Raw genomic sequence first — 27056 nt, forward strand, 5'->3', positions numbered from 1 at the left:
GAACAATCTTCTGTCTCCCTCTGTCACTTAACACGTGGTTGGTGATAATGAGGGAAATGATCTTCTCAGTAGCACCACCTGGAAGGTAGAACTCCCTGGTCAGAGAGATTTGTCTCAGTGCAAGGTTGGCTAGGCTGAAAGATAGTGACTGGTCCAAGGTCACCCAATGGACTTCCTGGTTGAATGGGAATGTTTATGAATGTAATGTCTTAAGTGCTCGATTTAAGGTGGAAAGATGGTGTAGTCATTCAAAATCTGAACTGAATTAACAAACAACCGGCCTGTCTTCAACCAATGCTTGTGGGCCTCTCCAAGACCCACTTTTGGAAGGATGGGGAGACTTCAACACTTGCTTCCTGTGTAGCCCTTTGAAGAGTTCTTTAAATAGGACTATTTTAGAGACTATCATATGAAATTTGATGTTTTGATAGATCATGGAAGAGGAGGGCAGACCAGGCTTTCAGGATCGACTAGATTTACTGCAAGAACTCCAAGGTCCACCAACCCGAGCCAGTCGAAAGGGGATGGTGCCATTTCTGGGGTTGGAGGCAATTACCTATTGTATTTTGTTAGGTGGGGCAATAACTCCACTTACCTGGGAGTAAGCCCCATTGACTATAATGGGACATACTTCTGAGTAGACATGTATGAAACTGGGCTCATAATTTTATGTGCTGTTGTTCAATATTGGAAGACAAAAACTTTTGGTGAACCACTGCAGATAAACCAGAGTTCTGCCAATAGAACATGCTCTCTGTTCTGCCCACTTGTGGGTTAAGTTAGTGTTTCTCAAACTGTGGGTCAGGATCCACTAGGTGGGTTGTGAGCCAATTTCATAGTACCTAGCTCCAACTCCATTGAAAATACAGAGCTGAAAATAGAGGTCACAGAGCTGCTGGGGAGGACCGGCTCCCGGTGGGCAAGATGCATGGTTCTTTGTTCTGAATAGGGGGAAGATGGGATACTGGAAAGGTTGAAAGGCTGTGTGGTTAGCGAAGAATCCTAGTCTGTATTCTGCTTTGAGTTCTGAGTTGGAATGTTTGAATTCGGAGCTATGCAAAATGACAGCATGAGCGTGCTGTGTAATGAGACCACTGCCTGATTGCACCTTAGGTTTGAAGTCTAAATTGGTGATGTCACTTCTAATCATGACATCACTTCCAGGTTAATGACATCACTTCTGGTGGCCCCAACAGATTGTCATTCTAAAAAGTGGGTCCTGGTGCAAAAAGTTTGAGAACCACCAGGTTAAGGTATAACCTTTAAAAAATTCCTTCACAAACCAGCAAATGGCTCATTAGATTTTATTAATACTGCTGCCTTCCTTCTGAGTGCAAGAGTAAGAGTCATTTCACATCTTCAAGCCATCTGCCTGCGCAGAAAAACCTTTCCTTTCGCAGTTGCGCTTCTCCTTCTCTTTCATTTTGTGGTGGTCTCTTTAATGCTGTGTTTGTGACATTAATTTATTGCCATGGAAACAATGATTGTGGTATTGAACATTCATGAATTATAACTTAAATGACAGTTCAAAGATGGGAAGAGGATGAACTGCTCAGAACCAATCCCACCCTTTGCTTGATTAAATGAGCATAAGGCCATTTAAATTAAAATTAAGGATTTTGTTCTTAAATATGATATGCCAAACTTTCCTTGAGTTGGAAGGGAATCTTTTTAACAACAACAAAAAATTACACAGGCTCTTTTAGTGAAGTGTCTCCTTTGATGCAAACCCAGCAGCAATTGTGCAATCCATTGTATTCTGTAAGCTGCATTCCTTTTTCTTTGCTGAGGAACAGTGGCGGTTGGGGGGGGCTGTAGTCTTTGTGTCCTTTGGGCGCCATCAGGTTGGCATTGTGGGAAGCATGATGCTGGACTACGTGGACTTTAGATCTGATCCAGTTGAGCTGTTCCAGTGTTCTTACGATTTGCCATGGAAATGAGAGGGGGTCAGCTTACAGTGAGAGAGCTCTACCTGCCCAAGCCTCAGTGTCCACCAGAAATCACTGTATTGGGGCATATATGCATTTGATTTATGTTGTACTATGTACTCATTGTCAGTGGCATCACTAGGATTTGCATCACTCAGTGTGGGCGGCCAGTACATCACCCCCATGATGGACCCCCTCCCATGCAGTGGGCAGGGCAACGCTTCGGGTGGTGGGCATGGCAGTGGATTATTGCCCTGCCCGTCTGGTTTTTTGGCTATAACTTTTGATAGAGTAGAGATGTTTCAGTGTGATTCGTTTCATTGCATTCCTTATAAAATTAAGCACTGAACAATTTATAACATAATGGTATTATTTGAAAAGACCAAGATTTCAAACGTTCTGGCTAGTAGTGATGACACCCCTCCCGTGTGCATCATCTGGTGCAGCCCCCAGCGATGCCACTGCTCATTGTCTAATCCTTAACTAGTTTGCCATGGGTGGCAACCTTCAGTCTCGAAAGACTATGGTATAAGCCTACAGTACCTGGTATTCCCAGGTGGTCTCTCATCCAAGTACTAACCAGGCCTGACCCTGCTTAGCTTCCGAGATCATACAAGATCAGGCATGTGCAGGGTAAAATATTTTGAGTGTGTTTTGGCACTTGGAGATGTTGGACCACTAGAGATGAATTCAAAAGGCAAGGAACAATGAACAGACCTTTTAAAGTATAGTACATGATGGTAATCCATGGAGCTTGATTTTCACAGGTTAGCTCAGTCCCTCCTGGAGCATGTCATGGCCAACCAGGGTGATTGCAGGTGTCTCCTGGTGGTCTCTGTGTTGGTGCCATGTTTTTTCTGTTTTCAATTTTCTCTGTTTTGTCATTATTTTTGCAGCTTGGGGGCCGCTGCAGAGTAATTCCTCCCCGTGTCACAAAAGTTATGTCCGAAATCCTCCCCTTGTGCCCATTTCACTCTGTTTAACTGGACATATGATGTGCTGATTGACAGCCCAATCCTATGCATGTCTACTCAGAAGTAAGTTCCATTTGAGTCAATGGGGCTTACTCCCAGGAAAGTGTGCATAGGATTGGGCTGTTAGGCTTGCAAAAAAATGCTCCCAATATTTGGAAATCAGGTCATTATTAGCTCAGTCTCAGCAATCTTGAAATAACATTAAATATTAAAATACAATCATCCTAGTATATAAATTGTATTTCTAAACCAAAATATTAAAAGTGCCTTCTTAAAGTGCCCTTTTAAGTTCATTCCTTCCACCATGAAAATTCTCTTTACCCAGCTTGTAATTAGTTTGTGGAACTCCTTGCCACAGGAAGTAGTTATGGCATCTTGCCTGGATACATTTAAGAGAGAATTGGATAAATTTCTGAGGAAAAGTTCATTATGGGTTACAAGTCATAGTAGATATGTGCAAGCTATTGGTTTTAGAGGCAGGCTGCCTCTCATTGCCAGATGCAGGGTTGAGCACCGGGATGCAGGTTGTGTCTGTTGTCTTGTCTGCTTCCCTAAAGCATTTGGTAGGCCACTGTGAGATAGAGGAAGCTGGACTAGATGGGCCTTTGGCCTGATCCAGCGGGGCTCTTCTTATGTTCTTATGTTCACTGACTCTGCCCACATGGTCCAGGGCTTCTGACATCTCTGCTATTGTTATTTTTAAATGACAGGTGAGATATAGATATTGTTAAATGCATGAATGAATGCACAAGGAAGAGCTATAGTGCAATACAGTATTGTGTGTTTACTGCTTATTTTGGTTGAACGGTTGCTGTCTCTTATAGAAGTGTGTTACTAAAAATTTGTATAGAAAAAAAGTTTTGAAAAAAGAAGGGAGTCTATGATAGTCTGGAGTCACGCTTAACTATTTACCATATGGTTCCAGTATAGGCTTCTTGTCATCCCAAACCTATTGCTGCCGTGCCCAGGGCTGCCCCCTTCCTGGGCCTGATCCTTCTCTCCTTTTGCCCTACGTTCACCCCATTCCGCCCACTCCCCTCTTCCCCTTGCCCCGAAATATTCACTGCTGGCCAATGCTATTGGAGCACCGGCCAGCCGCACACGCATGGCTGAGGCCCAGTGCTGGTGGCCTCCCCTTTCCAGGTGCCGAGGATGTGCCTTATGGTACATTTGCGACACCCAGCGCCAATGCTGGAGCTTAGTGCTGGCGCCAGGCCCACTTAGGATTGGGCCCCAAGTTAAGGCAATGGTTTTCAACATTTTTCTTCTCATGGTCTTTGCTTCTTTGCCATATGCTGATCTCTATGGTCTTCTCTATGGTCATTGCCTCTTGTGATGCTTCTTCTGTCTTCCGAGGTTTTTGTTCAGGTTCTGTGGCTCTGTTTCTTGGGCAACTGTCTGTAGTAACAAATTGTCAGTCCCTCTTCTTCTACCAACAAAGACAGTTGCCCTAGAGACAGCCACAATGGTTGGCAACCTTCAGCCTCGAAAGACTATGGTATAAGCCTACAGCACCTGGTATTCCCAGGCGGTCTCCCATCCAAATACTAACCAGGCCTGACCCTGCTTAGCTTCTGAGATCGGGCACGTGCAGGGTAACAGTTTTTCCAGTGATTTTCAACATTATGCTTCAAACTCCCACAGCGCACCTGCAGACCTTTTGTGCACGCCAATGTGCGGCTGCACATCAGTTGAAAATCACTGCGTTAGAGACTTAAAAGTAGATTCAGGGCCCAATCCTATCCAACTTTCTAGCACAGGTGCAGCCGCATTGCAGCCTGGAGGTAAGGGAACAAATGTTTCCATACTTTGAGGAGGCCTCTGTGACTGCCTCCCCACCGCAGAATGCAGCGCATGCCCCATTGGCACAGCTGCACTGGCACTGGAAAATTGGATAGGATTGGGCCCTCAGAAGCCACAATTTACAAATTATCCATATTCAGATTTCTATAAACAACAATTACAGATGTTCCATGGTGGATGCAAACATTCAGAAGCAGTAATACAGGATGTAGCTACCTAAATCTCAACACTTGAATTAGCTCCTCTTCCCCCAAGGAGACTTTACCTGGCTCTTTCGCTTTGGGGCAGCAGGAGAGCCTCTGCTGCAATAACAGTGATAGTCTTTGAGGTGCCACTTGACTCTTAACGTTTGTGCTTGCTACAATAGAATACCGATCTGGAAATGAAGAAATAAGGTGGGTCATGAAAAGCCCATGAAAGGCTTTGGGATAAATACAAATGTCATTTGATCTTCTTCTGCCACTAGGGAGACACTGAAAAGGAAACTCAACAGTAGCGACTGTACCAGTCCCATCGCAAACAGTCCCGGCTCAAAAAGGGATGCTCATTTCTGTGCTGTGTGCAGCGATTATGCCTCGGGATATCACTACGGTGTTTGGTCATGTGAAGGCTGTAAAGCATTCTTCAAAAGAAGCATTCAAGGTAGGAGACGTGGATTTTCCTGGGCAGGATTTCAACCGAGAGGCACACGTTTTGTAGGCCAAACCAAGACCCATAATACAATTCACACCATTTCCTTTTATTCCAGTGCCATTCAGGAGCAGGATCTGTGAATGAGTCAGTAGTGGGGGGGGGGGGGGATGCTTTGCTTAATTCTTTCACTTTGGACCACTTTTTGATCAACAGCAGGCTGTTCCAGTGGCCTTCCAACCCATGGGGAAAAATATTTCGGGGGTGGGGGGGGGGAGAGAGAGAGAGAGAGAGAGAGAGAGATGGAAACTTGAGCAGCAATGACAGATACGTCATAATAGTTGTGTAATTATAATAGGGATTGATTCTTTTAAAGTGCGGACGACCCCCGTATCTGCTGAGGATAGAATTCCAGCCTCTCTGCAGATACTGAAACAGAGGATAAAAGCTAACCCTCTACTTTCTATAACAATATTATTATTATTATTATTATTATTATTATTATTATTATTATTATTATTATTATTATTATTATTATTATAGAATGCTAGAAAAGGAAGATAATAAACAGCTATCTGGAACGCTGGAGGAGGTAGAGAATGCTAACATCAGAAGAGCTCCACTGGATCAGGCCAAAGGCCCATCTAGTCCACCTTCCTGTATCTCACAGTGGCCCCACCAAATGCCACTCTCCAAAAGAAGAGAGAATGCTAACAGGAAGCAAGAAGCCTCCTGCTTCCTGTTCGTGTTCTGACTGTATCACTTATCTCGCATTCCAGTTAACTGCTTCCTGCATTCCTCTTCTATTATTCTGTAGCAGGCTGCAAAGGAAGAGTGTTTGTCACCACAGTAAAGGAAAATAGATACTGTAAGTAAAGGGCGTGCAGAGAGCGCGGAGAACCAAATTCGTGGATATAGGATCCACAGATACCTGTATGCAATGAAATTTAGCAGTGGAATGCACAAATAAAATAGCAATTTAATGTATACTAATACTGAGAATACTAATGACAATTAATATTTAGCTAGGAATTTTTTTCGCCAGTAACCTCTGAATTGGCAGGTGCTAGAGGGACATATTATTCTTTAGGAGGGAAAATAATGTCTCTTCCTAAAGGAACTGTTGGGTTCTGGACAGAACTACATGGTCTAACTCATCCTTCTGTCTTTAAGGCCAGGCAACAGTTTTTTTGTGCAAGTCAGGGCCAAGAGATTGTCATTTGAAAATGTTTTTGGCAGAAGGAGGGAGCTGAGCACTGCATTGCCTGTGTTTTTCCCACGCACATTTTACTAACAACTTTTCCTCTAGCCCAGGTTCCAAACCTGCCTTTGTGATGTAAGTACAGGGGTCTCAAACCTGGGGGGGGGGAGAGAAATTAATTAACAGGGATAACTGCAGGGGAAAACAGGTAGCAAAATGTTCTACAGAAACTCTTCTGCTGAAAATCTCATGTTCCAAGCTTTGAAGGAAAAGTAAGATAACTAAGAAATAAATACACTAAAAACAACCACCCATTTGTAGGCAAATTGGCCATAGTTAATATTTTAGTTTCTCACTCCCTATTACACTACAACATCAATATAAAAAATAAAAAAATATTGCTTATTCCAAAAATAAACCAGCAGGTCCTTTGGTCTAAGACCCACTGATTAAAATAAATTATCTTCCAGTTAGGCTGCAATCCTACACACATTCCTAGGAGTAAGCCCCATTTAATACAGTGATGAGTAGACATGGATAGGATTCTGCTGTAAATCAATTAACAGTTCAATCTTATTCTTGTTATATGTATTCATATAGTTGTGTAGGTAGAAGGAATGCAAAGCACTAAGTTTTGCATGGGGCCTCACTGCAGTGTGCAAGCAACCCTTCCCTCTCTGAATGTCTCTGAAGGGGAGGGGGAGAGGCCGCTTGAATGCCATGGTGAGATGACCTGCAAAACTTAGTGCTTTGCACCCCCTCTAGCTATGCTACTGACTGGACTTACTCCCAGATATGCATGATAAAAGGGAGCAAACCCAACAGAACAATTGGGACTTCCTTCTGAGTGAGCATTCATAATTGAGCTATAAAGACTGATTCCTACTGATCAAATGCACTGATTTTCATGTAATTTCTCTCAACTCATGCAAGTCTACACAGAAGTAAATCTCATTAAATCGAATAGGCTTTCATCCAGCTACGTGTGTTTAGGATTGTAGCCTTAGCTTCAACTTCTGCCTCTGACTCATTCTGTGGTCTTATCGAGCATGTAGACAGGGATTGCTGTCTCAGATCTTTAAAAAGACCATAAACAACTGCATGCAGGAAATTATTACGAGAAAGCAAAATATTTACCTGGCTTACGTTTTGGTCACTTACACCTTTGAACTGAACAAGATAACCTTCTGAAGGCAATGACATATGTTAGGACAACTGTTTTATCTTTTTTCCAGGGGACCTTTGATTACAAACAGCCTTCACTGCAGGGCATTGAATCTATATCTGACAAGCAGGGCTTTCCAAAAATGCTACAGCAGTTCTGTGAAACTGATATCAAAGTATAACCGGCTTTGCCCCCCTCACAGCTTTTAATTATTTAGGAAGCAGCCTTCATAAATCTACTTACCGGTAATAAAGGTTGATAAAATTTAAGCTCTTTCTAGATCTTATTCTTTACAAACCTCAGGAATATCAAGTATCTGTGACTAATGCAGTGGGATTGGTTAATTCCCTAGTGAAGCAGCTTTAGAAGCTGGGTTGGGAGCAGAAAAGTGATACGTGGAGGAAATGAGGTGCTTAATCGCCTCTGGTGATCACCTACTTCAACACAAACCTGTGTATTGAAGTCATCTTTGGAGGTCCTCCTACCTCTGCCTGTATGATGAGGTGAGCAATAGCTAAGGAGAGGACCTTCTTCATTGAGGCCAGTAGCATTCCCAGAGGGGGAGAAGTACTAAGAATTCCATGCTTTTGGTGCCACTGCTGAAAAGGCTTGCCCCCGAGCTGCCACCCCTCTCACTTGGGACAGAGGCGGCACTTGCAGAAGAGCCTCTCAGATGACCTAAGAGGGCAGACTGGAATGTATGGAAGAAGGCGGCTCCATCCATGGTGGCTGGAGGGAGGGAGGCAGTGACAGACCTGAGGTTAAGGGCACCCTGAATATGTCCCTTCTCCTGTGCTTTCCACTGAATGCCAGCTGCATCATTGACTTCATGTCTGGGCAGGTTAACACACAAGAGTATTCAGCACTATTTATTGCAGTGATTTATACACTGTAATTTTTGATGAAAATCTAGGGAGGAAAATGCTAGTGGCCTTTTCCATAAGGGGGTGAATTAAGCGGCATAAAAGCTCCCATCTTCTGCACTTCACTGCAGCTGTACTGAGCATGTGAATGGAAGGGGGGGCATTGCTGGGGAGCAGAAGGGCTGTTCAAGGCTGTGCAAATTCTTTGTCATCAAGATATTGTTTGTCAGTTCAAGTGTGTACTGGAGTGGAGCCTTCTAGATGGCAGCCTTGTTGAAGGGAAATCCAGGGGTTCTCCGAGAATAAGCCAGTCAGACTGGTGGCCCACAGTGCAGTACAACTTAGGAATTGTTGGCTGCATCCTAAAGTGCACCACCACACTTTCCTGAGAGTAAGCCCCTTTGAATAAAATGGGCTTACTTCTGAGACCTGGTTAGGATTGTGACTGTTGTCTTACAATATAAGCTGCTTTGTGTCACAAGGAGATACAGTAACCTTCAGCAGGGATTTAAAAAACGTTCCTTCGTTTATATCTCATTGCAGGACACAATGATTATATTTGTCCAGCTACAAATCAGTGCACAATAGATAAAAACAGGCGCAAAAGCTGCCAGGCCTGCCGACTCCGGAAATGCTATGAAGTTGGGATGATGAAATGTGGTGAGTTTTTCATTCCCTTGGGCTTTCTCTCGGGTAGAATTTCTCAGTTATCTGCCTGTCTATTTGCTTGCATTCCAAAGCAGACACGGATTCTAATCCAGACCACAGTTATGAGTGCTTGTTAGCATCAACTGTATGCTGAAATGACGTTCTGGTGGGTAATTTAAGTAGGGAACATTAGAGCAGTCTTGCTAGATCAAAACGAAGATGCAGCTAGCCCAGCATCCTGTTTTTAGCAGTGGTCAGCAAGATCCTTTTGGGAAGCCCACAAGCAGGACCGGAAGGAAGGCATTAACTCTCTGCTGCGCCCCCCCCCCAACCACAATTGGTATTCAGAGGTACAGGTTCAACCTTGTTATACTTGGATTTTTTATACATGGATTTGACTCAACGTGAATGGCCACTGCAAATGAGAAGGAATGTGCTGATCCCTGGAGAAGGGGAAAAATGAACCCCTTTAAAATGCTTTTCTTACTGTTGTAGAGATTTTTATCTTAGCATGATGCGAAGGGCCCTTTAAATTAAAGGAAAACAGTCCTTTACAAGAGTTAGAGAGAGGGCAGCCAGCTGACAATCCATCAATCATTTTGCTCCAAGTGACCCCCTCCCTTCCCCCTGAACACATGAAAGAAAGATAATCCTTTCTAAGCCCCTGGAGAGAGACTGATTGTTGAATTGTCGAGGCGCCTGCGTTGGCTCGGTCATGTTGTGAGAATGGATGATGGCCGGATCCCAAAGGATCTCCTCTATGGAGAACTCGTGCAAGGAAAGCGCCCTACAGGTAGACCACAGCTGCGATACAAGGACATCTGCAAGAGGGATCTGAAGGCCTTAGGAGTGGACCTCAACAGGTGGGAAACCCTGGCCTCTGAGCGGCCCACTTGGAGGCAGGCTGTGCAGCATGGCCTTTCCCAGTTTGAAGAGACACTTTGCCAACAGTCTGAGGCAAAGAGGCAAAGAAGGAAGGCCCATAGCCAGGGAGACAGACCAGGGACAGACTGCACTTGCTCCCGGTGTGGAAGGGATTGTCACTCCCGAATTGGCCTTTTCAGCCACACTAGACGCTGTTCTAGAACCAGAACCACCATTCAGAGCGCGATACCATAGTCTTTCGAGACTGAAGCTTGCCAACATAGGTTGCCAACATCTTAATGACTCTATCTTAACATCACAAAGGTCAGCAAGGCTGTTTTTAAATCACTTGAGCAAAGAGACTTTGTTTTTTAAATTGATTTGCTATTTTTGCCATCCACTCATTGTTCCCATGAGTTCTGGGAACTCACTGTGAATAATGACTCAACCTGCATACTGTTTCTGAATCAGGATGTTCCATAAAGCCATCTTGACTAATAGCCATTGATATACCTATGGCCCAATTCCATGTGGGCCTACCTGAATGCATGCTCCTCTGCAGGTGTTGCAAATGCAGCGGTGTTGCCTGCACAAAAGGCTATTGACCCTGTGTGCACATCACTGGTGCATGCCCAGGCACCATCAGAGGAGGTGAGTTGGTGCGGCAGGTGGAAGGGGAGAGGGTGTAACAGGGTGGAGAGGGGGCAAAGAGGGAGAGGAATCAGGTGGGAATTGGGGCTGCTGGGAGATTGGCAGGAGCAGCAGGGGATGGTTATTAACAGTAGTATGCAATGCCATCAATCTGGCCTAGCCATGCCTCTTCAAGTCCACTTGGATTTGTGCTGGCCAAAGAGCTGGCACAGCTCTGAGTAAGCCCATAGGGTGCCAGGAAAGAAAAGTTCCCTTACGCTGAGAAGGCCTCCTGTTTGTTTGTCCCCCCCCACAACAGAATGCAGCATGTGCCTCCATGGTGCTATTCCATCAGGCATCAGCACTAGTGGCAAGGAATAGGATTGGGGCCCGAATCTCCTTACTTTATTCAGTCCCATTTTAAGACCATCCAAGCCCATGGCCATCCCTGTAGCTTATGGCAGGAAAGTGAGTTCAGCCATCCATGCCTTCTGGGAACTCCTGAGCTTCACATAAAAAGGGGATGGTTCTAGTAGATTTATATATGCAGTTACGATATTCATGTATCACTTTTTTGCCCCCAGTTTACCATTTAAAATCATGGCATACAATCTAGTAGACTTGATACAGAAAAGGGGGGTTGTGTCTGTGTGTGGGGGAGGGGGGAAGAAGACACTAATCACTTTCAATAGCAATTCTTCCATAATTAATTGCTTCTGCTAACTTCTGCTCAGAAATAAGTCCCATTGTGTTCAGTGGAGCTTACTGAGCTCATGAAAGTGCATTTAGGCTTGCAGCTTAAATTTCGTTGTACATTTGTAAAATAACAGCCCAGTCCTGAGCTGCCTGGCAGTGGTGTCACTAGGTTCGCGTCACCCAGTGCGGGAGGCCAGCACCCCCATGATGGACCGCCTCTCATGCAGTGGGTGGGGCAACACCCTGGGTGGTGGGCGTGGTGATGTACCATCACCCTGCCCCCACTAGTTTTTTGGCTGTACCTTTTGATAGAACACAGATATTTCAACGAGGTTTGTTTCATTGCATTCTGCATGAAATTACACGTAAACTGATTGAGAGATACATATGTGATTTTGGTCACTAGTGGTATCGCGCCCACTGCAGAGGGAAATTAAATTAAAACAAATAAATAAGGGCAAGCTAGCCCTGTTCCACCAACTGAATTTTCTATGTAGCCTGCCGGCAGTACCCTACAACCCCGCAATGGGTCTACTCAAGTCTGCATGGCTGTTTTGCTATTTTGCTGGCACAGAGTTGAAAGGCACCATGTTGGGCCGAGAGGCAGGATTCTGGATCCAGCAGAGCTCTGTTCTTCCAGTCCTTCCCCATTCCCTCCAGTCCTTCCTCCTCCTGCCCCGCCTCACCCCACCCTCCCCCATCCCAGAATGCCTCCCTGCCATGCCTGACATACCTCTCTGCTACCTAGGGCTCTTCCCTTGTTCCAGGTGGTGTGCGGTGAAACTCCAGCTGGCGCTGGCTTAGCACAAACTGGCTCTGAGCCAGCACAAAATGTTGCAGGTGTGCCTTATGGCACATTTGCAACACTCAGCACCAGCAGAGGTCTGGCACAGTGAGCTCAGGACTGAGCTCTCAGGGCCAAATCCTATCCAATTTTTCATTGCTGGAGCAGCTGTGCCAATGGGGTGTGCACTGCATCCTGTGGTGGGAAGGCAGTCACAGAGGACTCCTCAAGGTATGGGAACATTTGTTTCCTTACCTTGGATGCTGCATTGTGACTGTACCAGAGCTGGAAAGATGGATAGGACTGGGCCCTCAGTCATTTAAAAACCAGTGTTTCTTAAACTTCAGTATCACAGACCACAGTTGACTACAGGGTAGTTTTTAAGGCAAAAACGTTACTGTATGACTTTATATATTGGAGATGAATAACCGTTTCAGATGTGGATTTTACTTGTGATTCCTCATGTTTCGCTTCATTTGGAGAGCCTGTCCATCTCAATCATTAGTCTTTTATTCTGAGAAAGGAAAACAGAAATTATGTATGTGTGGCAATCAGAACTAAATTCTCCCAGACTAGCCAATCAGTTAATTTACAAGGCATCTGTGAGGAAAGGTGATGTATGTCAGCCTTGGATTTTTGGCTGCTGAGAACAACACATAGCTAAAGAGGCGGAATGCTCCTTCTGATCATTGATAAGGTAAATCTCCTGTTGACTTTCATATCTATGAGTTTAAAATAAACTAGTGTTATTAGTGGAAAATAAGCACTAGTATTTTCTGCCTTTGAAGCAGTTGTTATCCTGGGGTTAAAAAAAGAAAGCAAACTTACCTTTTCTCATACTGTGTCAAATGTATTTGATTCAGAGCCCAATCCTCTCCAATTTTCCAGTGCTGGTGCAGCGGTGTGAGCTGCATCCTGTGGTGGGGAGGCAGTCACAGAGGCCTCCCCAAATTAAGGTGACATTTGTTCCTTTACCTCAGGGCTGCTTTGCGGCTGCACTGGTGTTGGAAAGTTGGATAGGATTGGGTCCTCAATGTTTAATCAAACACTAGCAAGCATTTCCATTAAGAACCAAATGAGATCAGAGTGCTCTTGATTCATCTGGGATAGTAAAGGATAGCAGGGTCATTATATCCAGTGAGTGGTCTTCATCTATTAGAGGAAGCTATGAGTGACCTGGCAAAAATGTGACTGTGACACCTTGTAATTGTTTGCTCATGTAGACGGGGTACCATCCTGAAATAAAATCTGTGCATTTTTATTGTGTGAATGAGATGATGGGAATGAGATGCATGGACATAAATGCAGGAGGGCATAAATTGTCAGTGCATATGAGTTGGTGTAGCTTAGTGATGAACTTTGACTGGAGGAGCTGGGTTCAAACCAAATCCTACTTGCCCTAAATAGCACTGTGAGACCTGTCATTCTCTGTTAGCCAAACCTATGTTACCGGGTTATTGTTGGGATAAAGTGGGATAGTCCTACATGTGCTGGCTTGAGCTCCTTGGAGGAAGGTATGCAGATGTAGCAATAACTGTTATGGCTACAGGGAGACTGCTTGCTCCTAATTAAGGTGTTTGGTGATGATCTCTGATTAGGAGCTTATGGAACTCTTTCTCCCTGCCTTTGGGAAGTGGCATCCTTTAGCTCAGTGGCATAGCTAATGATTGTGTAGCAGTGCAAAGCTCAAAATGATGCCCTGGAAGTGATGTCACAACCGGAAGTGATGTCACGCTCAGGCTTTTTGAAAAGTGAAATTCGGAGGAAAACCCGCCTCCTCCTCCCAGAAGCTCACCACCCACTTGCTCTGCCACCTTCCCCCAGCCAGTGGCATAGCTAAGGCATCTATCTGCTAATTGGGGCCAAAGATTTTCTAGTCCCCCCATGACAAAATCAAATTTAATTAGGTAAATAAGTAACAAGTGTGCCCCTTATTGGTTAGAGACACTGTGTGGGGATGAAGAGGGACAGTTTTTCTTCTCCTGCTAAATATAAGAGGAGCACCACTTGAAAAAGTTCCTCTTTACCCATTTAACAGAAGTAACTGTATATGATACATGGAAATGAGAGCAGACTCATATTAACACCTTACTGGTTCCATGTTGTATCATAACAACATCTCATTGGCTCTCAGAACAATCAGTCTCATAGGTCAGTTTTAAGTTAAGAAAATCTACTTGTTGTCCCATAAGGCAGTTGTATTTTCATTTTCTGGTTAATTGGCCATAACTTTTGATAGAGTGCAATTATTCCAATGAGGTTTGTTTCATTGCATTCTGCATTAAATTACCTTTCCAATGATATGTAACATGATGATGATATTCATGCATAACAATTTTTTCACTATTTTGGCCACTAGTGTCAAACTCAGCTTGTTGCCCCCCTAAAACCCATTGCCCAGTGCAACTGCTACCCCCTGCATCCCCTTAGCTATGTCACTGCTTTAGCTTCTTCCACAGGGGTAGCCAGCTAAACTCTTCGGCTCATGAGAGGGGCAAAAAAATGGTGTTGCTGAAGTCTGAAATGGGAGACAGAGAAAATCATGTAGATAACTGGTAGGGAGTTTTTAGCTGAACTAGAAGAAGCCTGGGGAGTTGCAGAAATCTGTACTGTTACTCTGGAGTCTGGTGCAGGATCACCAATTTTTGCTGCCTGGTCTAGAAGACTCTGATCTACTCTGATCTACTTTACTATTTGTCAGTAAAATAAAAGTTACATGTCTCCAGGGCTCTCTCATGCAAAGAAAATGAAACCCTCTAAGCTGCCCAGGGAATTATTCATCACAGGGCGTAGGCGGGTTTGAGGTTCACAATAATAAGAAAATGTAGTGACAGTTGGAAATCAGCTATCAAATATTTTAGACTAGGAAATGGTATGTACCGTTTTAGATGTGAGTCCTAGCAAATCAGGGCAGATGATTTACCTTCATTGAAGCTTTAAATAGACCTAATGCCTAGTGTTCTTTTAAACGCAAAGTGGTAATAAATCTGTGTTCTGGCTTGATTTTTTTTTTCCTCGGTGTTTTCAAAGGAAAATTAGTAATATTGTGAGGCCTGGCAAAGCAGTGTGGCAGACCTATGGTTCTGACACTGGTGGTGGTTGTTTGAACTCTGTGTGAAGGCGATAAAATGGGACTGGTATAGAAAATTTCCTTTCAAAAGGAATTTGAGCAGTGCAGATTCCATCTCTGCGTTTTTCCTTAGGATAGTTTTGCCAAGCCTTCCGAAAGGATCGTGGTTTAGAGAGAGAACACCGTCTCTTCTTCCCCGTTATCAAATGTTTTCTGCTGTAGCCATGCTCCCTATTCCCTCTTTTACAGAAGATAGAAGTGAAATGATCTTTATGATCAGTATACAGTATAGAGCAGGTATCTGTTTACTTTTAAGTGCTCTTGAGTGTTTCTCACTTTTCTGTACATGCGCATGTCCATTTTATTTACTTGTGCGTTCAATCTGCCTTTTTACGTATGCTGGGGTAAGCAAGTTCCCATTTTGCATGTTCATGTCTTGTAAATGCAAGATGCTGGTGCTGAAGGGCTGGCATGTGGTTTAGTTGCATGTGGTTTTGCCAGCGGTGTAGCTAGAGGGGGCGCAAGGCACTAAGTTCTGCAGGGATCCTCACTGTGGTGTGCAAGTACCCCCCCCCTTTGGAGTCATTCCAGACTGCAAGAGCAAAATGGAGGCGTTGCCAAGTTTTGTGCTTGCACACTGCAGTGAGGCTCCCTGCAAACTTAGCACTTTGCACCCCTTCCAGCTATGCCACTGGGTTTTACTTTGTATGTTGGTTTGAGAAAAGAGAATGGATGGAGTCTTTTAGAAAGCATGAGACTTTGGTGAAGATGGAAAAGCAGAGGTCACATTTTGCATGACATTTTGTTTCCCTCTTTTGCATTTTAGTTGGCCTAACCCTTTTCCATTACCCATTTCTTTTTCATGTCCCAAGTTGATTTCTGGTACTGGTTGATGTGCTGAAATGTTCTCAAGAGAAAATGATCTTGTATATGTATGTAGATAATGTTCCTTGGTTTTTCTACAATACCAGTTAGCTATTTTTATTATGTTTTGTAGCACTATTTCCAGGCAGTTCACATTTTTCAAAAAAAATGAGAAAGACAACCACATCCTTAAAATACACAAGAAGACAACAACTGTCAATAAAATAGCAGCACCAAAACAGCCTGGGGGAAAAAGAAGGCCTTCACTTGGCACACACACAAAAAACACGCTCAAAATAGATGCCTACTAAGCATGTTTCCCTGGGGAGATAATTCCATAAGTGGGGTGCCATGAGAGAAAGAGAGCCAAGCGGGAGGGGCTTCTCATATATGGACAAGGTGATGTGCTCCCATACTATTCTGCACCTTATGCAGCAAATATGTAGAAGTGCCTCTTAGACTAGTACATCTGTGGGAAGCATCCTCACTCACTTATCTTCCTGAAATCCACATTCTTCATGAATTCTTTGGTACTGCATCTTATTCCCCATTCCCTACAGCACCTAAGTACATGAAACTGAAACAATCACACATACTTCCCCTCCTTTCATCTCCTTTCCTTGCTTTTCTCCCTTATGTCAATATCTCTAGACTGTAATCCCCTCCAGGCAGGGGAGTTCACTGTGGGCAGTGAACAGGGCAGGCTGGAATGATCACTGTGTGTAAAGCACCATGTGCACTGATGGCGCGTACAAGTAAGAATAATAGCTGACAAAAAAAAAATAAACCCAGTTTGTGAAATGAAAAAAAAAATTATCAGGGAAAAAGTGCATAGACATGTATTCTTATGTGGCATGTGTGCATTGGGACACTGGCATGCCTCTCCCTCTCCCCCCCCAAAAAAACCTGCCAGAAAGTTTGCCCACAATTTGTCTTACTTTTTTCAGTGTTGGCTGGGTGCTCCCTTTGCAACGCTGGAGGCTTTGAGCGGATGCGGAATTCCACTGCCTCAGCTGCTGTGAATGTCTTTTGGAACTTTCTGGAAGTCAGCATCCCCCTGAACCTGGGATGGACAGAGCCATTTATTCAGGAAGAGGGGAGGTACATCCATGCTTTACTTTTTGGCAATATACTCTCCACTCTTGGAGTGGAAAGATCTTAACGAATCTTTAGATTTGCTGTTGGACTGGGTTTATTTCTTTTTCTCTGTCAGTTTGTTTCATTAATGTTCTTTTCCTTCCCAAACAACCATTTCTTTAATGCTCTTGAGTACAGCGCTCTTGAATGTTGAAGGTTGATGCTATTGGACTGCTAATATACCCCAGTTTAGCAAAGTGCTGATCAACAGGACAGGCTGTGTTTATTTTCTCTCAGTGCAGTGGAAGCCATTCACTTCTATGGCAGACACTAAGCAGTGTGTGTGTATGTGTGTGTTGGTTTTCAGAGGAGATGGAACCTGAACTGAATGGGGCCCATTCCCATCTGTTCCAATATGTTCCATTTGTTCAAAGAGCATAGGCCCAAAAGGTCCAGAAATGGGGGGCGGGAGGGATATGGAACGGGTGTTTTTCCCTGAAATTTCAAAAGAGCTCTTTTCATTCTGAATGGATACAATTGACAAGTTTGGTGAATTGTTGCATTTATAGCCTACCTTTTTTCCACTATGGAACTCTAGTCGTATTTTGGAAATCTTCAAGAACAGCCACCCACCCTATAATGGACTAGCATGAGTGTATTTATCAAATATAGCCATGATAGGTAGCCATGTGCTACCTTGTGGTTTTAGAAGTAGGCTACCTCAGAAGGCCAGATGCAAAGGAGTGGTACCAGGATGCAGGTATCTTGTCTTGCGTGCCCCATGAGGCTTCTGGTGGGCCACTGTGAGATACAGGAAGCTGGCCTGATCCAGCAGGGCCCATAATAATAATAATAATAATAATAATAATAATAATAATAATAATAATAATAATAATAATAATAATAATAATAATAAAAAACTTTATTTATATCCCGCCCTTCTCCCCAAAGGGACCCAGGGCGGCTCACAACATATTAAAAACATAATTTAACCACAAATAAAAACATATTAAAAACACATTAACATATACCCATAAAAACCATAGTCAGATAAAAAGTCAGATAAAAAGAGCAAAACGTAGCAAATCAGAGGAATCAGGCCTGTAAAAATACTAAAAGATACAGAAAAGATGTTTTAAAAGGCCATCTGATGTTCTTATGCTATTTGGACAGTGGCATTTTTCTCAGACCTAATGTACTATTATAGAAGATTAAAGGAAGGTGTACTGAGATGTACTGAGAATGGAGTTGAAACATTACATTTCAAAGCGATGTTTATTCCTGTATGTAGTTTTCTCTAGGAATTTTTAATGGACATAAACTTGGTGTGAGTCTGCAGGCTGTGTGCAGCATCAGCCAAGCTACTTTTGGCCTGCTGTCTCTGTTGGAAGAATCTTATCCATCTCTGTTTTATTTCCTAAAGAAAAAGGAGGACATTCCTAGTCCTTATCGTTGAAGAGATAAGTTTGAAAATGTGATGATTGTGAAATCCTGGTTTGGTTTGAGGAAGAAAGGTTCAGTGCTGAAAACAGTTATATAAACGTCCCTCAATAGTCAAGGAGGTGCAATGTGGGACTTCTGTTGGCACAGACTCATTCTTGCACCCACTCCCAGACATGAGATGTTTCCCTCAGTGAGGAGTGACGCAGGTTTTTTTATGGCTGAAGCTGCAGCTTGTCTTGGAGATGATGAGTGCATTCCTTGAGCTGTTCTCTCTTGTTCCATCCTTTTCTAACCACCCCCACCTATTTGCTAGGGCAGGAGCTAATTACACAGTTCTACAAAATTGAGGGTCAGAAAAGTTTTTCCCAAACTTTATGGTGGTTTGATATGAATTTGGGATGGCGATTCCAAAAATGGCATCTGTTTTGCCCTCTCATGTCTAGTTTTGAAGATATAGTATAACCTCATCAGTGAATGGTTCAAGCAGCTTCCTCATGAGGAAGCCATGGTGTAGACTTCCTCATGAGGAAGCTGCTTGAACCATTCACTGATGAGGCTATACTATATCTCCAAAACTAGACATGATAGGGCAAAACGGATGCCATTTTTGGAATCAGCACCCAAAACATACCCAGGATTGGTGTAACGTATGAGGAAGCAAAATGTGTGTTGGCCTGTGTTGTGGGAGACAGCACCATTGCATTCTCACCTCCCTCCAGGCTGATCATGTTACCACAGGTTGGACTGGCAGGAGCAGGGCAGTACTACATAATCCTCCAAAAATGCATAATAGTTGATCAGTGTAGAAAGATGAAATAAAGCCTGTCTCTGAGCACATGCAGTTGCAAAACTTCAAATCATTCACTTGAAATAATAAAAAATGTAGAAGTTTTATGTCCATAGTCAACAGTGCATGTAAAAAGCAGTTCAAAACAGCTGTGGCAAATGCTATGATCCAGTCCATTTTTTGATTCCATGAAGGCACAGAATTCTAGACTGTAATCCTATGCACATTTATCTGGCTGTAACGTTCATTGAACTTAATGGCGCTTACTTCTGAGGAGATATTCATAGGCTTGAGCTGTTGGTCTAGTTCTGGAGTGGGCAAAGGAATCATAAGTGATTTAATCAGGGCTTTTTTTCTAATGGAACGCGGGGGGACGGAGTTCCAGCACCTTTTTGCAGGGGCCCCTCCCCTTCGGAGGCATTCCAGGGGGGAGCAAAACAGAGGCATTCGCTGGGTAGGTGCTGGGGGGTGCAGGGTGGGCGGGCGCCTGGCCCCTGCCTGACCGCACAATGACCCCCTCCTGCCCCATCCCCAAGCCCGAGCCCAGCCCGCCTCCCCTCCCCACACGCTCCGCTTCCCTGCGCAGCTTCCAAGCTGGTGGAGGGCGCGGGGGACACGTGCTGACTCCAAGGAGGAGGATGGACAGCCATCCAGCCAGCCAGGGAGATGGGCTGCAGCACCCATGGAACGCCCAGGTACTGGCTTGGCGGAGGAGGGGAAGGAAGCTGGCTGGTGCAGCCCCAGTGCCAATCTGCAGCACCAGCCTAGGCGTGTCTACTCAGAAGTAAGTCTCATTATGCTCAATGGGGCTTGCTCCTGGGAAAGGGTGCATAGCTTTGCAGCCTGAGAGCCCAAGCGTATGCATGTCTACTTAGAAGTAAGTTCCATTGTGTTCAATGGGGCTTACTCCTGGGAAAGTGTCATAGCCTTGCAGCCTGAGTAGACAGGCAGAAGAAGGGCTCTGAGGCTGCAGTCCTCTCCACACTTTCCTGGGGGGAAGCCCCACTGCCTCTACTGGGACTTTCTGAGGAGACAGGCCCAGGATTGGGCCCTGAGGCTGCCATCCTATCCACAGTAAGCCCCATTCACTAAAGTGGACTTCTGAGTAGACATGCATAGGATTGGGCTCTTAGGCTGCAATCCTAGGCACTTTCCTGGGAGTAAGCTCCATTGACTAGAAAGAGACTTACTTCAGAGTAGACATACCTAGGATTGGGCTCTTAATCCTGGCAGAGATATATATCTGCACCCATTTTCACATGCTAAGGGCAGGTGAAAAGGGATTCTACGTGTGTACAACGTGCTGTCCAGCCTTGCCAGAGATCCTCCTCAGCCTTCCCCCATAAGCATGCCCTCCACCAGCCAGCGTTTGCAGCTCCTCTCCAGCAATGTACAGCAGCTGCTCAGGGCAGCAGAGAACATACATTTGCATGCCAAGCGCCTTCCCAAAGACACAGAGTATTCTGATACCTGAATTAAACCATATTTAATCACTTGTAGCTGTTTCTGTGTGCACCTAAGGACCCCTCTCATGTAAGAATTCCTTTTTTGTTCTTACTCCCACAGTTGCTTAGTGTAATTTTACTACATGGAACTCATGTAAGCCATTTTTCGGAATCCATTCACTGCTTCCTCTCCTTGAAGTAGTGCCACACTACATACTACATGCTACAAGTGCACCTGTACAGTATTTTTCCCCATGTGTAGAAAACGTAGCTGGGGGAAGGGGATGTGGAGATTGACAGCCCAATCCTATGCATGTCTATTCAGAAGGAAGTTCATCTTTAGGGGGAAGCACATAAAAAAATATTTTATTTCTCCAATAAAAAATGGTTTAAAAATAAATAAATAAATAAATAAATAAATAAAAGATTAACAAGTTGTGAGTTCCTGCACCTTTTCTTTTACAAAAAAAGCACTGGATTTAATGAACCATTTGCCATTTTGCTCTACTGGCCATGAAACTTCATTGTCTAATCTTTGGGATAAGCTTATGATATTGGGAAGATCAATCAAGTATCCTTAGTCCTGTAATGTAAATTGGTAAGTTTTTGGAGCTAGGCCAAAAGATCTTAAAAGAGAACCCTTGGCTAAATTTGGGGATTTCCATTAAAAGGGGGGAGGCCAACATCCATCAGTTCTGATGTGATTATAAATTGCAGAAGAGGGTAAATGTTACCACCCTGATAGAGCCCTTCTTCAGTGGCATTCTGCGTCCCCCACCCCCAAAGCCCCTAGAACAGCAATTTTACTAGTGTGCCATGAGAGGTCCACAGGTATGCCTTGGGAATTTGGAGCACAGTGGTTGAAAATTGCTGAAAAACTGTTCCAGGTTCTGCAGCTCTGTTTCTAGGGCAAATATCTGTAGTAGTGAATTGTCTGATAGGCAGAACCCAGAAGAGTCTCCCAGAAGCTGCTGGTAATATCACAAGAGACAGAGATCATAGAGAAGACCACAGCATGCTCTGAGAAGGAAAACATCAAAAATCACTGCCCTAGCACAATGTTGTGAGATGGGAGTGGTAATTAATATTTTGTTTGCAAAACTTAAACCATTTCTTCCCAATGTTGCATATATGCAACGGGGATCAAATTTGTACACCTGTGGGGGTGGGCAAAAATAGTTAAAATTCCATGTTGGCAACCTTCAGTCTCGAAAGACTATGGTATCGTGCTCTGAAAGGTGGTTCTGGAACAGCATCTAGTGTGGCTGAAAAGGCCAATTCGGGAGTGACAATCCCTTCCACACCGGGAGCAAGTGCAGTCTGTCCCTGGTCTGTCTCCCTGGCTATGGGCCTTCCTTCTTTGCCTCTTAGCCTCAGACTGTTGGCCAAGTGTCTCTTCAAACTGGGAAAGGCCATGCTGCACAGCCTGCCTCCGAGCGGGCCGCTCATGCACTAACTGCATGGGTTAGTGGGTGGGTGATCTCCTTCTGCTTCACTACTGCTTGAGCAAGTTCTGGTTTTCTGGGTCACAGCCTGGCATCGCATCTGTGTCTCTGTGGTGGGGGCAGGGAAACAGAATCCAATGGCTCTTTTCTGGTGGCAGATAGGACCAAGTTTGCCACCTCTACCCCAGTTGGCACGAATAGGCAAGGAGTGAAATTACAGTAGTTCAGGTTACTCCTCCTGCTTCTGAAACCTCAGATGGCCCATCAGGTCAGACTGCACAAGTGATTTTATTTGCATTTACTTTTGGTCCTCCTAACAAGAAATTATGGAAGACTTGTGTGATCCATACATACCATTCTGGATTGTTCCAAATCTGTCCTATTTTACACAAGTGGATATTTGCATACATTCACAAATATGTCTTCTTGTATGTGCAATCACACATTTCTCACATAATACTCTTTATGCACGTGATATTTGCACATGCCATGCACCTGTTCCTCTCATTTTTACACATGTGTGCAAGATCCAGACACTCGGTGACTGACAAGTTTTCACCACTGTGACAAATGCCAGGCCGGGGAGATAGTGCCCCAGCATGCCTTGCCCATGGGCGACTGGTGGCCAACTGGCCTAAACTAGTTTATTGCTTCCAGAGTTGCTTCCCCAAACTGGAAATGGCTTACGGAGACTTTTGAGGAGCTTTCTGAGGTCTGTAGAGGCCTGTAGAGTGGGTTGCTGGGCCGGGAGAGCCCTCAGTAAGACCAGGGCTTCTGAAATGACTCCTATCTGGAGCCAAACCAGTGTAGAGGAGGGTCCAGATTGTGATCCACTGTGCTTGAGCTTGCAATGCACCGGTGGGTCTTGTGACCCACCAGTGGGACCAACTTTGGGATGTGCTAGGCTACAGTATCTGGGAGCAATGGTGTTGCTAGGGTTGTGCGGCCGTGCGGGCCTCCCCAAATGACACACATAGGGAGATGACACCACTATTTGCCAAAACCTTTAAAACCTTGGTATTTTTGAATAATACCATCCTATCATTCAATGTATAACTTCATGCAGAATGCAGTGAAACAAACCACCTTGAAATATCTTTATTCTATCAAATAGAACAGATATTCTATCAAATATCACCCCTGCACCCACCACCCGAAGTGTTACCCCACCCACTGCATGGGAGGAGATCCGTGATGCGCTGGCCTCCCACACCTGTTGTCACAAACTCTAGTGACGCCGCTGTCTGGCAGTGACTTTCCAGGAGCCTTTCCAACAAGGATCTTTTCTAGCTTTACCTGGAGATAGCAGGGACTGAATTTGGGCCCTTTTGTGTGCAGTACTCTGCTACTGAACTACAGCTTGCCCCTAGTTTGCATGTTGGCAGAAACCACAGGTTGAAAATCTCAACCATCTAGTTCTGCCAAAACATTCTGTATGTGACTGACCTCGTTTCCCTCCCATTCCTACAGCTCTCTCATTAAAGCTGGAGAAAGACTGTGCTGTTATTTTTTCAGATGATTCAATCCCCCTTAAAAGCCAGCAGTGAGGCTCCCATTGGGTTTCACTGAGATGGCTGCATTTGCAAAATTCTAGGAAAATGCAATGACTGATTTCTACTTGCATGCCTTTTAAATCAAGTGTCTGGGCTGGAAATGCATGCTGAGTTTCATTAGAATGCCAAGAAATATCCGTTTATTGTACAAAGTCACATCAGCTCTTGGTTTTCTAGCAACACGCATGATAAGCTGCAAAATGATTAACCATTTTTAGGAAAAAGACAAGAGATTGACAAGTTTGAAGTAGTTTTTTAGGGCCCAATCCTATGATGCCCGCTCTTGGTGCTGCAGCCCCAGCACTGATGGTGAGTGTCACAAAAGTGCCGTAAGGCACTTTGCTGCCAGGAGACACCCAACCCCAGTGGAAAGTTGGTGCTTTTCACCTGTGCTTTTCAGGGAGGAGGGTGGTGGTGGTGATGGTGGGGAGGGGGAAGAACGGGTGGAGAGGTGGTGGCCAGGTGGGTGGATTGGACCTGGGAGGATGTTAGGGATGACAGCAGGGGCTGCCACCGTAGCCTATGCCCCCTTCCGAGCTGAGCTGCCTGACACGGGCTTCCTTGGTTGTGCACCAGCTCAAAAGCTGGTGCAGCTCCAAGGAGACCCTTGCAGCCAGCCATGGGGTAAAGGAAGAAATGTTCTCTTACCCTCAGGAGACCTCCGGAGACCTTCCCTGGCCCCACAGGATACAGCGGCGGTCGTTTCGGCACTGCTGTTCCTTGCAGTGCTGGGGAAGCTTAGGTTTGAGCTGCCTCCCTGCATAAGAGAAACATGAGTTGATAGAATGCCGAGATTAAAAATGTCACACGTTCTTGTAACATTTTAAATTTCAGGTTCAAGAAGGGAGCGCTGTGGGTACCGGATCATCCGCCGTCATCGTAACTCAGAAGATCCAGTGCATTGTGCAAGCAAAGGGAAAAAGAACAGTGAAAACGTCATCCAAGTGAGAGAAGTCCTTGTTAATGCACTTACCCCAGAACAGTTTGTTTCAATATTACTTGAAGCTGAGCCCCCGAATGTGTTGGTGAGTCGTCCCAGCAAGCCGTTTACAGAAGCCTCCCTGATGATGTCCCTGACAAAACTTGCAGACAAGGAATTGGTCCATATGATTGGTTGGGCCAAAAAAATTCCTGGTAAGACTTTTGAAAGCTTTATTTTCCTGGCACAGCTTGTATTGTGATTTAAGACATAAGAGTTCATGTTTCAGATACTGAAACAGAAGCAAGATGGCAATGATCACATAGTTATTTGGTCATATGATCTGAGTGAGGCCATAGATCAGTGGCAGAACACCTACTTTTGACCCAGTCCTGTCCCCTCTAAAGCATGCAGTTGCACCAATGGAGCACACACTACATGCAATAGTGAGAGGAGACCAGAAGGCCCGCAAGGGGCCCACAAATACTTTTTACTTACCCATTGGCAACTGGGCAGCCTGTTGGGAAGTATCTTTGGACTTACACCTGGTATTTTGCTGTGATATGTCCAAGGAGTCTCAGGGGGCAGGTCCTGACTACAAAAGAGTGATAGAATTGGCTATGCATGACTGCTGCTGAGATCTACCTCCTCCCCCCCCACCTCTGAACCATCACCTGGTTTGGCACTCCCTCCTCCAATCCACTAATGAGCCGCCTCTTCCACCACCCCACCACCTTACCTGCAGCAGCAAAGCATTTAGCATTTCTGGTGCATGCATGGAGCCTCTGGCCATTTCCACCAGCAGCTCCATAACATGCAATGGCAACATGATGTTTGCGCCATCTAGCATGGATGGCTTGACCTGCTGCCATAAGTCCCCCATTGGATTGGGGCACTTGTGTTTAGAATGTCTTGTGTTCAGTTGCTGGTGTTTTCAGTTTAAGATCCCATACAGCATTGTGGGAAGGACCTATGCCTGGATGAGAACTTGGAATCTACTGTCAAAATGGGTAGTCAGCAACTGTTACCCTGCACATGCCTGATCTCGGAAGCTAAGCAGAGTCAGGTCTGGTTAGTATTTGGATGGGAGAGCGTCTGGGAATACCGGGTGCTGTAGGCTTATACCATGTCATACCATGTCTTTCGAGACTGAAGCTTGCCAACCAGTCAAAATGGGTAGTGTTCAGCTAGAAGGATCAGTACTTTGGATTAATATAAAGCGGCTTCTTCTGTCATGTAGGATACTTTCCACTGGGATCATCTAGATGGGTGTTTCAAAGCTACAATCATACAACTTTCAATTAATTGGATGCTGCTGCTTTTGTTTTGTATGTACTAACTTTAAGGTATATCACATTTTGACCACAGTCCTCAAGATAGTTGAAAATAAAAAACAAAAACATATTAACAACTAAAAGCACATAAATTGGCAGCAGTGAAATAGCAGCAGAGATCAAATTATCATGCTGACAAGTACCGTATTTTTCGCTCCATAAGATGCACTTGACCATAAGAGGCACCTAGTTTTTAGAGGAGGAAAACAGGAAAAAAAATATTCTGAACCAAATAGTGTAATAAAATATTTAATAAACTATAACAGAACAACATTTGAACCATGTAAAGTGAACAGCAGTCAACAGTGGCATTAAGAACCATTATCACTGTCATAAACAAATGGAGAGACTTAAAGGTTTGAGTACTCTAGTTTTCTGGAAACCCCAAGAACTCATCATCGCTAGAGTCAGAATTTATGAAGCTCACAAAAGCAGGTGCACACAAATAGGGGATCACATTATCTTTCTGCTACAATGATGTTCTGCCAAACCCCAATCCACTGGGCCTTGTGCCCGCTTAAGGCTGATCAGTCCCCCTTGTGCAACTCACCAGTGCAGCAAGCAAAAGTGAGTCCAGTTCCAGTCCACAGATGCCAAGTAAATCAGTCCCATCAATCAGAGGTGCCAAATCAGAGTCCAGAACCAATAAGCCAAATTACAGTACAAGGTCAGTCAAATCCATCAGGGTATCCAAGTCCAGTCACAATCCACAGTCAGATTCCAAATTCAATAAACCCAGTCAGTCTCCTCTCCTACCTCCAACCTACACTCCTTCAAAACCCTTTCTGCCTCAGGTACTCCTTATATCCCTGAGGGCCCTATTGCCTTCCAGTGGCTGCAGCTGTGCAGCACACTCTGCTGGATGCCCAGGCCTTACCCTTAAAGGGGCCACTGCTGACACCACATCTACCTCCTCGCCAGTTCTTCCGTGAT

At 44.6% G+C, this 27056-nt stretch overlaps 1 protein-coding gene across 1 annotated transcript in view; it reads left to right on the forward strand.

Annotated features, from left to right (window-relative positions):
• ESR2 (estrogen receptor 2) overlaps window positions 1-27056 on the forward strand; it is a 47899-nt gene that overhangs the window by 6280 nt on the left and 14563 nt on the right. Inside the window, exons 2-4 of the mRNA XM_066612325.1 lie at window positions 5172-5347; window positions 9108-9224; window positions 24705-25004. Coding sequence (XP_066468422.1) covers window positions 5172-5347; window positions 9108-9224; window positions 24705-25004 — 593 coding nt within the window. The remainder of the gene's footprint in view (window positions 1-5171; window positions 5348-9107; window positions 9225-24704; window positions 25005-27056) is intronic.

Source organism: Tiliqua scincoides, chromosome 1 (assembly GCF_035046505.1).
Source record: "Tiliqua scincoides isolate rTilSci1 chromosome 1, rTilSci1.hap2, whole genome shotgun sequence".
In the NCBI taxonomy this organism is placed as follows: Eukaryota; Metazoa; Chordata; class Lepidosauria; order Squamata; family Scincidae; genus Tiliqua; species Tiliqua scincoides.